General features: G+C 37.7%; 1 protein-coding gene across 1 annotated transcript in view; it reads right to left on the minus strand.

Annotated features, from left to right (window-relative positions):
- Positions 1–1,563: 1,563 nt before the first annotated feature.
- The window catches only part of ITGAV (integrin subunit alpha V), a 45,423-nt gene continuing 33,940 nt past the window's right edge, over positions 1,564–13,046 (minus strand). Inside the window, exons 23-30 of the mRNA XM_051791142.1 lie at positions 12,554–12,634; positions 12,093–12,198; positions 11,091–11,249; positions 10,078–10,191; positions 8,725–8,838; positions 8,524–8,631; positions 7,384–7,506; positions 1,564–7,034 (exon numbers count right to left, since the gene is read on the minus strand). Of these exons, the coding sequence (XP_051647102.1) occupies positions 6,939–7,034; positions 7,384–7,506; positions 8,524–8,631; positions 8,725–8,838; positions 10,078–10,191; positions 11,091–11,249; positions 12,093–12,198; positions 12,554–12,634 (901 nt within the window). The 3' untranslated portion in view covers positions 1,564–6,938. The remainder of the gene's footprint in view (positions 7,035–7,383; positions 7,507–8,523; positions 8,632–8,724; positions 8,839–10,077; positions 10,192–11,090; positions 11,250–12,092; positions 12,199–12,553; positions 12,635–13,046) is intronic.

The raw sequence follows: 13,046 nt of genomic DNA on the forward strand, positions 1-13,046 counted from the left end.
AGCCACTGTTACAATTAAGTCATTTTGGACTCCTTGCAACATTGTGTGGTCTCAGGTAGAAGAAAAGGGTCTACTTGCTCATGCTTTGAGCAATTTGCTTCCTTTCTTTATGAATTTGTCTGATGAGTATCTGTGGTATTGAGAAAGGGTGGATCACATACATGTTCACTTCCAAATGTTTGCAGGCTTGGGCTTTTAACAAGATAAAATCTTATTTTGAGAGGAATAGTTGAACCAACTTGGCAGATGGAACATTTTAAATTAAAGCTGATGACATGAATATGAGCAATTATTCATTTATAGAGGTCTGGGAGGAAAAAAAATAGTCTGTTAAATGTTTCATAAAAGCTCTCTTGCAAATGGCTCCAAAAGGGGGAATAACACATGTGGAAATTAATTGTTTGTACTATACCTAGATCAATTACAAAGAAAAACTAGAGGACAAAATAACACTCATTCCAGCAAAAATATAATCAAGATTATATTTTCTTAACCAACTCTTCTTTGAAAAAGAGATGAAAGCTGATAGTAAGGAATTTATTTCAACTACCTGAGTATTTCCCAGAGGAATTATGTCCAGCAGTAACTCCTGCAGTCTTTCAAGGCTACTCAGATGGGCTGGCAGCACTGACCTTAATTCTTTGTAAGAGATAATATACTGATGAGAAGTTCATAGAAATACTTAAAAAAAAATATTTTCAGTTGTTCTCTGTGTTCTTAAAAGTTCTTGAACTGGTAATTTAAAAACATTAACGTAGTAATATGTCATAAAGTATTAATGAATCAGTAATTCATTTACAAACTAATTATCAAAGCATGCAATGAAGTATCATCCATGTATGCAAGGAGTCAGAAATCCAGAGAGTGTAAAGCAGCACAGCTCCAGTGGAGGCAGTGGGGTTGTGTAAACATAAATAACCTCAAGACATGGACAGTTTTCTTCAGGTTAACAAATTCTCTACTAGTCATTAAGGGAACTCAGCAGTTTGGAGTTTTTCTAAAGGGTTCAAAAGTATCAAAATAGACTTCTAAATATATGTTCTAGCAATGTAACAAACATGTATGCCTTTATTGTGACACCAAATAGTTACTGCCAGCCCACTCACAAAGGTGTGACTGTAAATCAGAAAAAGAAAATGTAATGCTAAGATCAAATTAGACTAATAATACAACAAGAAAAGAAACACTAGGTCTCTGGGAATTTTCCTAACCAAAGGACAAACTGTCACCCTTTTCTACAGTGATATGGCAGCTATAAAATCTAAAATGTTAATTTGCAGTATATAAAAAATTGTTGTCGGAAATCAAATTTTCTCATGGCAGAATATAATTTGTGAATAGATCCTCTTTCTTGCTTGTGATTAGAAATTTTTTTGACTCAAGGTTAATATGTGCCACTTGAGCTGAGAATGTAAAAGTTGTGTAAATGTGATCTTTCTGGATTGAGCAGATATCTTTATATTACAAACATATACTACAAAATATTTGCTGGTGAATTAATGCATTTAAAAAAATACACCTCAGATTAAAAAAAAAAACAAAAAACAAAAACCAAACACAGAATTCCTGTTGATTAAGAGGTATTTTATTCCAAAATTCTAAATATCAGAATCAAGTCAATGCTTACATTTCGCAATTTACCCAATCATAATATTTGGAAATTGTATACATATGTAGAAAAATACAACCTAATAAAAACAATCAGATTTGCATTAGGGTGAAACAAATGGGTTGAAAGGAAAACCATAGCTTAATAGCTATATATTTCATACCAGTACAAAATTACTGTGCCACAATACCCACTTTTTTTTTTTTGAAAATTTATAATTTAATACAAAATAAGGTGACTTCAAATGTATATTGCTCTCCTTAAATGTACCGAATGTACTTGGAAACAAGTTCAGAGTAACTGAAAATATTCCCATTTATTTTACAAATATTTACTACATGACTAAGAAACACAAAATGCAGCACTCTTGTTAGTGTGTTAAGTTCCTGCTTGTGCAAACAATGCTCTTCTGATTTAATGCACGAGCAAAAACAAACAAACAAAAAAAACAACAAAAAAGGCAAAACAATTCCATTACAAAGAAATAACATGTTACATTTTCAGCATATTTGTATAATAGCAAACACAGGTTTCCTTCGTGGACTAGAAAAGTAAAACCTGTCCAAGTTTTTTTTGAAGATTCAAATGCTACGTTAAATCTTCAATCACTTTGCAAAAGCCAGGGGTCAAGTTACTCAACTTTAATGCAGCATATCTGGAGAAGGTCATTGCATGAAAGGTTATATTTCCTGTGTTACATTAAAATTCTACACGCTGGGAAAAAAAATACACCAAAATCCTAAATACCATAATCACATATGAAACAGCAGTAACACTACAGATTCAAAACCACTGTTGTACAGCCTCTACTCCAACTTTCCACAATGGACTTAATTGTACCAGTCCTCAATAACTCAATTAGTAATGGATACACTTGAGAATATACATCGTGTTTCACCCAATGTGGGCGATCAAAAACATCCTGTTCTGTTCATTCCTCACCTCAGTTGGACACACTGGGTTTGTTTGTCCTTACAGACAGTGTAGGCCAACAAATGCCACATCCCTTTGCAGGCAAACAAAAATGAACAACCTGGCAGCCAACTGGAGCTGCTCGTGTGGGAATTAGAACGGAGAGATTCAGTACCAAAGAGTTCCGATCGCACCCAGATCCGAGCACAGCACATCATTGTGATCCAAACTGGCATTTGGTCCTGCCAGGAGGCCACTGCCAACGGAGAACCAACGGGTTCTTCCCACCTCCCAGACAGGCAAACCACAGCCTTTTTGCTGTGGGGCTCATGTGGGGTGTCTGCCACTGCCTTTGCGTTGTTTGGATTTCCATTTTGCTCTTATAAAATCCTTTTTTTCCCCCCTCGTTAACAGCCAGCAGTGTTGAATGCAAAGCATCACGTTAGTCTGGACCAAGGACAAAACCTGACCCAATTTTCACTGCTCTGTGACTGTGAGGGTGTAGGAAAAAAATACCATCAGGGTAACCACCAACAAAGCCAAATGTTGCAAAAATATAAGTGCAACATGAATCCTTCAAAACCAAGAGAATGCTGATTATGGCCAAAATATTCTCAATATACCCGTGACAGGGTACCTTAAAGATTATTTAAGTGTTAACACGAGTTTAGAAACAATTAAATATTTAAAATATTTCCTTGGAATAAATGCTTTATAAAGAAAGAGCACATGTAATAAACTTTCTTAAAGTTTCCACAAACACTATGCAAATCAAAGTTCAACACGTAAATCAAAATTTAAAACAGAAAAATGGGACAAATAAAATTATGAACTTGATACAAAAAATTTCCTCAAAGATTTCAAATTATATTGATAAACATAGACCATACTTGACTTTACAGTCACGCTTAAAAAAACCCAAAACTTTCTCCACAATTTCATCATTTCTTGAAAGAGATGTAAACCTATAAATTAGGTTCCTTGCTTTACATTTTCAAAATATTGTCAGATATAGTAATAGATAATATGCATTTTGTAATACAAATCACTTCACTGATCATGAGATGCTGCAATAATTGCAAACTGGAGTACTTATATAAATTAATATTCCATTATAAAAGATATAGCTCTTTTAAAATGTTTTTATTGTCTAAATAATTACATAGCTGTTGATTTTATATTCATAAAAAATATGCTTCTGAAACAGAACTCTCAAAAGAAGGCTAATTCTCTGTTTCTGTACTTGTATTTTTTTAAAATGCTTCCAGTATGCATCTTATGCACATCAATTTTCACTCAAAGACATTAATTTCATTCCAAAACACATTTTCTAAAAATTTCTTTAAAAAATTTACCATTGTTCTACAATATTTGCTATAAGAATACATTGACACCTGGAAGTCAGTATGAAATTTATACTGACACGAGGACATACAAAGTCTGGAATCTTATTGCTGCCAAATGTTTCCTGCATCCCCACTCGGGAAAACTTCCAGTTCGGAACCTCCCTGAAACACAAATGTTACTTTAACCTGAATTTGAGGTTTTACATCTATGTTCACCAAGTAACCTGTACCCTCCTGTGCTCCTGTGGGGTTTTTAACCAAACTGGAAATCAGTGGAGGTAAGAGAAGCAACTATTTGCTTTTGCTCTCCAGCAGAATGCAGGAAATAAAAAAAAAATCACTTAAATAAGTACTACTTTATGTAACTTCAAAAAAGGAAGAAACTTTCTGTAGCTACAGTAGTTGTACCAACAAAATGTACCTTTTTATCCTGAAAGTCAGCAAAATGAGTTTCCAGTTTGCACAGTAAAATGAGGATGCAGTTAGCACTGGCATTAACAATGCTGCAGTACCCCTTCCACGTGAGCTGGAGAGATCTTGATGGTGCTTCTCTAAAACAGTTTTTTAATCTCCTTATAACGCCTGGACATGCAAGTAGTCTCATAAATTTCAAGTCAACGTGGTGTGTACATGTAATGAAAGCACACATGTAAGAATTAGAGCTATAATCTGTCTGCCAGTCTCTTAAACCTCTTAACCTACTAAGATTAAGACTGGGCAAAACCAATCTCCCTGCACACAGATAATCAGTTGACAAAGTGTGTGAACTACAAGGAAGTGAAATGCTGTTCTATCAGAGACACATTTTGAGGCCAGGATTAAAGCCTCACTCCTGATGTTTTACTACAGAACTAGTAACAACACTAAAAGTAAAGGCAAGAAATAAAACATTTTTGGCCACACTGAAGACCTCGAAAATTCAGTTAAAACAAAATTATGCCCTATGGCCTTTCATATAAAGTAACCATATCTAAACAAACTGTCTAAAACAAACCCATGTAAATGGATAAATATGCAAGCCTATATCTGGTGTACCTACTGGCCCCCACAGACTTTGTGCTGTCTTCCTTAAGGGCTCAGATGCCATCGTGGTTCAACGAGTAAGAATGGACTTAACAACAAAATCCATTTGTGGATTTTAAACCTCTGAAAGGATGCAGAAATAAGACTTGAATCAAACTGTTAATTTCAGAGAATTCTGGGTTTAGCAGGATTTGCAGTATTTATGGGGGAGAAGCAGCTTTGAAACCCCAAGGTACAAAACCAAACCAACTAGATTTTTTTGTCCTTTTAAGAGCTTGTCTACATAGAAATCTCAGTGGTGTAAATACAGTAGAAGACTTCCTTTGTGTATGTGGGCTGCACACAGGGAGTTTATAACGTAATTTATTCCCAGAAGGGGAATAAATTACATTATAAACTTCTCATAGATGGCACCTTCGTAACAGTTTATATCCACTCTAAGATCTGTGCAACACAGTTACCTGTGGTTACAAGCTGAACCACCTCCTAATTTGTAGTTACTTGTTTACTGAAGAGCACAGACAATATTCTTGTGTTCTCTCAGAAGTGTAAGAAGCTTCACTTTAATACACCAGTGGTGAGGGAAATAGGCTAAGAATGATGTAAGGCTGTGGCTTTCAACCACTGACCTTCGGTAAGTTTAAAGAAACAACAATGAAACAAAATATTTAGTGTCTTTTCTGGTAATGAAATGTACTGAACATAATGAAATGTCTTGTGCAATGAAATGTCTTTTGTGCAGTGGAACAGTGCAGTGAGTGAAATGAAACAAGCCAATGAAACAATGAATGAGTGAAATTAAATAAGCCACATCAACCTTCTCTTTTCAAATCCTTTCATGTTGCCAGCTCTGCTTTGCCTCATTTGACAAGCTCACTGTTCTCTCAGGGCAGGAGGCAAGGCAGGTGTGAGTGTGGCCAGGATCCACATGGCTGGCAGGTAGCCTGGTTCAAACATTCCCTGTGTTATTCCATCCTGCACTCAGGCATGGCCAACCACAAAATGTGAGAATGAACAACAGCTCCTGCATCAGGTAACCTGTCACAGGGTATTCCCTCCACTGCCAGAAACTGAAACTCAATCCAAGTAATATACAGATTTCATTTCAAACCCTGTGGAGGTTTGTCTTGTGGACATTCAGGCTATGGATTTCCTCAGGCATGTCTGTGGGCAGCCACAATCCAACATCTTGTCCCTGGCAGTACGTGAATGAGTCTGTGCTGCCAAGAATTCTGTGCAACACCTGGATCCTGCTCTGTGGAAACACACAGCAGAGTCTTCGGATCTTGCCCTGAATCTTTTCCCTAGGTCCCACAGAAAGGACATCAGCCCCAGCTTCCTATTGCTCATTTTGTGTTTGTAGGCTCAATCCCCACAGTCAGAAACCCAGGGAGAAGAGTATTTGTAAAATCTAGAGGGAAACCACAAGACAGATCACTAAGCAGGCAGGGCAGCAAGAATAGCTATCAGATGTGAATGATTCCACTGAATATTTCATATTTTTTTGAGCAGGAGAAAAAACTGTTATCAGAGTTAACGGGTCAAAGAACATTCTTCAGTTCTGTAAAACAAGCTACATTCATTTTTTTTTTTGTGCAACTAACTTTGAAGAGCTAGAAAATGAAATGTAGTGTACTCCAACAAAAATCAACCGAAACTAAACATGTAATGCAACAAGTACCTACAGAAACTGTTGGCTTCAAGAGCAAATGCAGAATCCATGTAGAAATTCATGGAAAGTCGGTATGTGAACCAAAAAAGATGATGTCTCCTGTATCCCAGTAAGCAAAGTCAAAGCACTGCACAGCAGGTGAGTTTTTCTCACCCACCACTCAGTGCAGCTGCATTAGTTGCAGGTATGAACAGAAATTAATACAAAAAGGAGGATTTAAATATATTGCTCTTATTTTGCAGGTGCTGATGCTTAGACCAGCAGCTCTGCAGTTGTGAGTGTTTTTTTTGTTGTTGTTGTTGATGGGGAAGCCAATATTTGTTACCAAGATGCAGGCAATTTGAAATTTCAGAATGTCTCACAGATAAAACTCTGCTTAAGCTTCTGATGTTCCTTCCCCATTCTCATGTGGTTGCAGTTGTTCTCTTTCTTGTTCTTCCTGAGGTGGCCTCACACGTTTGAAAAAGCCCATCTGTGATTAAGAGAATAAAGAAATTGCGTTGTGATTTGCCAAATATACACTTCCTTTCTCTTTCCTTCTTAACTGATTACGTTACTTTTATTTCCTACTCCTTTTTTCCTCATTTTTTGACTTCCAAAGGCAGCAAACATCGGCTGAAAAATTAAACCAAATAAGTCAGCACAATCACAGACACATCCTCTTTTATTCAGCTTCTTCCTGACGAAGCTGAAAAGCTTTTAGTTATCCAAAAACTTCACTGGTTCAGATGATTAGGGGACCAAGGCACTTCTGCAAACCCCTGGCATTCTAAGAAATAACACATCACTAGTAGGGAAAAAAAAAAAAAGACAATACTTACCCTGTACATAACAAACACTAGAACAGCCAGGAGCAGTAACCCTGCCAGGACAGCCAAAATTATAACCCACACAGGCACTGGCATAGGCTGTGGTTGAATGCCCCAGGTAATATTTGTAGTAACCTGACAGAAAAACACAATAAATCACACTCTGCACCCCATGACAAGCTGAGCTCATTCATGCACTTTAAGTCTTGTGTATCTTGATCCTGTAGACATTATAATCTTAATCCAGTATAAATTACTTTTTCACTCCAACGTGAGTAAAAAGCTACAGATTAATGGTGACATAAAGCCTTCGCTGACCCAAGTTTAATAGGATTTTAAAATTAAATGAAAATGGGGGGTTGGGGTTTGTTTGGTTTGGTTTTGCATTTTTGCCATCAGTGATAACATGGCAACGTATCTTCTGTAATGCTTGATGATTTTCAGTAAAACTGTAGGAATCTGGAAATATTTGGGAGTGAGAGAAAAATAATTCGGGGTTTTTTGGTTGTTTTTTTTTTCTTAAAAAGTGGTATTCTTCGAAACAAAAATCAACTCCACAAGGCTTATGAGAGAAAAAACCCCAGTTAATAATAGACATTAGGAACCATATTCGAAAATAAATCCATCACAGTCCTTTTCAACCTTTTTCTTCAGACCTTTAAATGCTACAGTGCTTACCAAAAACTTTTAATTTGGCAGTCCAGACAACTGGCCTATATATTCCTTTCTGTTTGCACCCTGCCTGCTTTCTCTTGGAAACCCTCTGGGGCACATATGCTTTTTTTGTTCCTCATTCACATAATACTTCATAAAATATAATAAAGGTCCATTATTCAAGCTCTAAGTACTACTATAGCAGAAAACAAATTTCAGGTAAAATATTTCTCTAACAACAGTGGCATTGACAAGAACATTAGGACTGTTCACCATAGTTTCTTTTCATTTTCAATTAAGTCTTTCAAGATACAAATATTGTCAACTCTAGTCTTAGTTTTACCCTCAATTTTATGTGTATAACTGAAATGAATATATGAATCAGATAGCTGGTAAAATTACAGTTAGAGCAAGCCACAAAAATGCTCCTCAACAATAGTTGTCTTTGTATTAGTTTTTAAGTGATTAAGTAACTCAAGCTGGATGTAAATGACTTACAACTGTGGAGTTGTGGATATCTTCAAAGGAGAGGTTCTTATAAGGGAACTCGATAACACTAAAAGAAGCAGATGATTTGAGGGAGTAGGAGTGATTCTGATTCTCCTTCTGTGTGAGAAAAACAAAATTAGTATTGCATGTGGATACAAAAGTCACTTTTAATGTTTCAGAAACAAGGACAGAATATTCACAGTCACTCACATTCATGAAAGTTTGGGTCCAAAGGCGTGATTTTAAATACAATATTGCACTCTTTCCCCTTTCCAGGTGGCCAACTTGACACACAATCTTCAAACAGTCAGCAGTTCCACAGCCCTGCACATAAAAACAGGACAGATATCCCAAGTATGAAAATATCTGAAAAGCCATAAATGGCATGACATTTACTCAATCACATTTACTTTACATACATACACATACCCTATTGTCCTCTTTTCCTGGCAAAGCACCATAAACTATTCCAATACATTACATAACCTGCAGTACCAGATAATTACTTATAGTTTGCAGTTAGAAAGACAGTGATATGGCAACATGTTTGCTTCCTACGACAGATTTGGCCACAACAACCCCCTGCAGCGCTACAGGCTGGGGACAGAGTGGCTGGAGAGCAGCCAGGCAGGAAGGGACCCGGGAGTGGGGATGGACAGGAAGCTGAACAGGAGCCAGAGTGTGCCCAGGTGGCCAAGAAGGCCAATGGATCCTGGCCTGGCTCAGGAACAGGGTGGCCAACAGGTCCAAGGAAGTGATTCTGCCCCTGAACTCAGCACTGGTGAGGCCACCCCTGGAGTGCTGTGTCCAGTTCTGGGCCCTCAGCTCAGGAAGGACATGGAGGGGCTGGAGCAGGGCCAGAGAAGGGCAATGAGGCTGGGGAAGGGACTGGAGCACAAGTGCTGTGAGGAGAGGCTGAGGGAGCTGGGGGGGCTCAGCCTGGAGAAGAGGAGGCTCAGGGGAGACCTCCTCACTCTCTGCAACTCCCTGACAGGAGGGGGGAGCCGGGGGGGGTTGGTCTCTTCTCCCAGGCAACAATCAGCAAGACAAGAGGGCTCGGTCTAAGCTGTGCCAGGGGAGGTTTAGGTTGAATATTAGGAAGAAATTCTTTCCAGAGAGGGTAATCAGGTTTTGGAATGGGCTGCCATGGGAAGTGGTGGATTCTCCATCCCTGAAGGTTTTTAAGATAAGACTGGATGTGGCATCAGTGCCATGGGCTGGGAACCACAGCGGGGTTGGATCAAGGGTTGGACTCGATGATCTTGGAGGTCCCTTCCAACCCAGCTGATTCTATGTTTCTATGATTATTTCCAGTATTGTTCAGCAAGGCCAGGTCCTCCACGTGGCTGACTGCAGGGTCCACTGACCCTTTAGGAAACACATGCTGTGAACTCAGCTGTGCCTTGGAGCAGAGGTGCAGCCTGCAGCACTCCCCTGCTCCCTCCAGCTGCCCTGTTTTACCAGCCTTGCTCCTTTAAGTATTGATTTCCAAATAGCTCCATACAGAAGACTGACCCAGAATGAAGAGCCCAAATGGAGCTTAAAGGGCTTAGAAGAGCTCACCAAGGTCTGCACGTCCCCCTCGGCAGCAGCCAAATCCCTCCGGCTGATACGATGGTCACGGTTATCTTCCCTGGCAACTGTGTCATTCTTCTCATCATCCTTAGAAGCAGAAATCTGAGGTACAACCAAGGGAACCCAAATAATAAATTAGACATTTGCAGACTTCAAGAAAACATATAACTGCAGGTTTCTCTCCTTCTATCCTGGCTGTTCCAACAGCTGTGAATAAAATGCTACTCCTGTCTTTTCTAGATCACTGGTGGAAATTTATACCAGAAGCTAACCCAGAACCTCAGGTATCTTAATTCTTCTTCAATTCAAAACTTTTTCACTGATAGAGAAAAAATTGCTCTTAGACTGCAACAGGTAATTCAGTTCTGCAATCTTTAAGACTTTTCCTCAACATTTCAGTTTTAAACTTGAAAGCACAGCAGTATTACAGCACTGTACATGAGTACACATGATCACACATACACAAAAATCTTTTTTAACAGGGGCTTGAAGAAGTGTACAGTAGATTAATTAATTATTTCATTAATCCCTTAGAAATTCCCAATGCAAAAATTACAAATTTACATATGGGACTAGGCAGAGCCACGCTCCTTGCCCTCTACACAACAAATCTCTATGAGAAAACTCAAGAGAGTTGTAAAAAATATATTACTGCAAATGGTCTAGCAGAAGCACAGAAGATTTTTATTTATATATATTCACTAAAGTTGCTTCCTGATTGTCAAAGATACAAGAGTATTATTCTTTGTTGTTCTATACATGGAATTTTTTCCCTGTTTGCTTAAATTTAATATACTGATTTTTACTACTTGTTCTAAACTGTCTTAAAATTCAGCTGTATACATTGACATGTACAAAGACTCCTGCCTTATTCATCAATAAGAGACAAAAAACTAACTCAGTGTTAGATATTCTCAGGGATTTGGCTGTTTTGAGGGCTTACAAACCAACCAAACATACTTCATTCCACTCAAAAAACAAAAAAGGAAAGTCCTGCTTACCTTAATTTTCAAGGGATTGATTTCCATGTCAGAAGTGCAGTTCATGGGACCATCGATCTCATACTGAACAATGTAGAGCAGTGTGTTGTTTTTGTACTTGTAGGGCCACTGCAGGGTCATCATCACCTTGCTGAATGCACTTGGACCATTGTTTCTCAGCTGATTATGAAAATAAAATTTACAGATGTAAAAAACCCCACCCAAACAATGCTACTTTCTCTGTTAACGTGCATGAAGCTTGTTATTTGATGTTTGAGCAATAGCATCAACAACTTCACCTAAAAGTGCCAGCCAAACTTCAGTTCCCCAACAGGCAAAACTTCAAATTACTTCTGTGATCTGATAAAATTGTATCTTGAAGAAAAGCTATATGGCATTAGGGCTTTTTGCCTTGAATTAATGTAATTTTTCGTTGATAAAACATGGGTTGTTTTTTTTTAAGTCGATTAAATGAATCACAGCCTGAGCCAAGATACTCTGAGTACAGATACATACAGAAGCAAGTTTCATCAGATAAATGGTCTCTCAAGTTCTAGGACAACTTTTTAGCTATTACTGTTCACACAGCTCTCAATAAGTTTTGTTTAATTAAACAATCTAGATTAAAGCTGTGATCGTTCTTGTGTGGAAATTTTAAATACTTGAATTCTTTCAAGGCAAAAAGACTTCACAAGAATGATTTAGAACAACTGCAGTACAACTGAGGATAACTGAATTATTTACAGCCATGAGCCATTTCCTGAGCAGAAAAAGTTACTTCAGATGTTTTACCTAGAATTAAAAGCTGAGAAAGTAAAATATGTGTAATTATGTAAGTAACCAGCCCCTTCTGTTTGTTCCACCCCTTCTTGCAGACAGCAGTTATTGACCCAGCATTAAAAAAAAATAACATCTTTCCTTCCATGCAAGAAAAAAAATCATAATTTACTACAGAGAAAAACTACAGCAGAAGATTTAATTTATCACAGCACCATGTCATTGAAATTAGCAGTAATTCCATACCTCATAAATATGCTGAACTAGGGGCCCAATATCCTCTTCTGTTTCAGGGTTCTCCTTCGGCTGCCAGTTTGCAATGGGAAGGAATATGTGATCAGGAGATGACACACTAAAAAGGGGAGCAAAGGAGTTGTTATTATCAGGTATGAAACCATAAACATTACTCTCTAGAGTATCTAAAAAAACTAAAAAAATCAACATGCTTGGAGTGGTTTTTTTCTTCAAAAAAAATGTCTAGTAATGGAGGCACAACATTCCTTTTTTGGAACTGATTTTTTAATTATTTAGAATTATTTAAGATCTGAAAATCCGAAGGGTGGCTAGAGAGAACCATGTTGTCTTTATGATCAAAAATTCCCTAAGACTTCCTGAAAATTAATTCAGACCTGACAGTTCAGTGAATATAAAGAAGAAAATATGCAAATCTCATTAACAATGTTTATTAAAATAGTATCAGTGCTTACCCTCTAATTTCAACAGCTGCTAAAATGGCAAGGTCAGCCTGATAGAATGCTACTGGGCTTAGATTGTCATACAGGTTGGAACTGCAGAGAAAATAAAAGGTAATTTATTAAATAAAGTATTTAATAAAAAAACCCACACATTGAAATAATTCTGTGTAACATCATAACACGACTCGTGAGCACAACTGCTAAAAACTAAGGAGCAGAGTCAAGTAAGTGCTCACCTAAATGACACATCTGATTATTCTGTCTACCTAATCAAACAATTGCCTTTAGAAAGGCCTTCTTAAATCCCCTAATTATTCTTTGCTCCTGCTGTAATTAAAACATACATGCAACTGGGCTTTCCTCCTGACCTGTGATTACCTCACTCTTTTAGAGAGACTCGAGTTGCTCTGCTAGGAACTGTGCCAGCCTTGGAAATGGAGCTTTGTGAGTTTAAAGACAGCTGCCAAGGCCTTTGATCTATTTATACCATTAAAACAGAATGGCA

Source organism: Manacus candei, unplaced genomic scaffold, assembly GCF_025592945.1.
Source record: "Manacus candei isolate 608988 ecotype Guabito, Panama unplaced genomic scaffold, ASM2559294v1 h1tg000029l, whole genome shotgun sequence".
NCBI lineage: Eukaryota > Metazoa > Chordata > Aves > Passeriformes > Pipridae > Manacus > Manacus candei.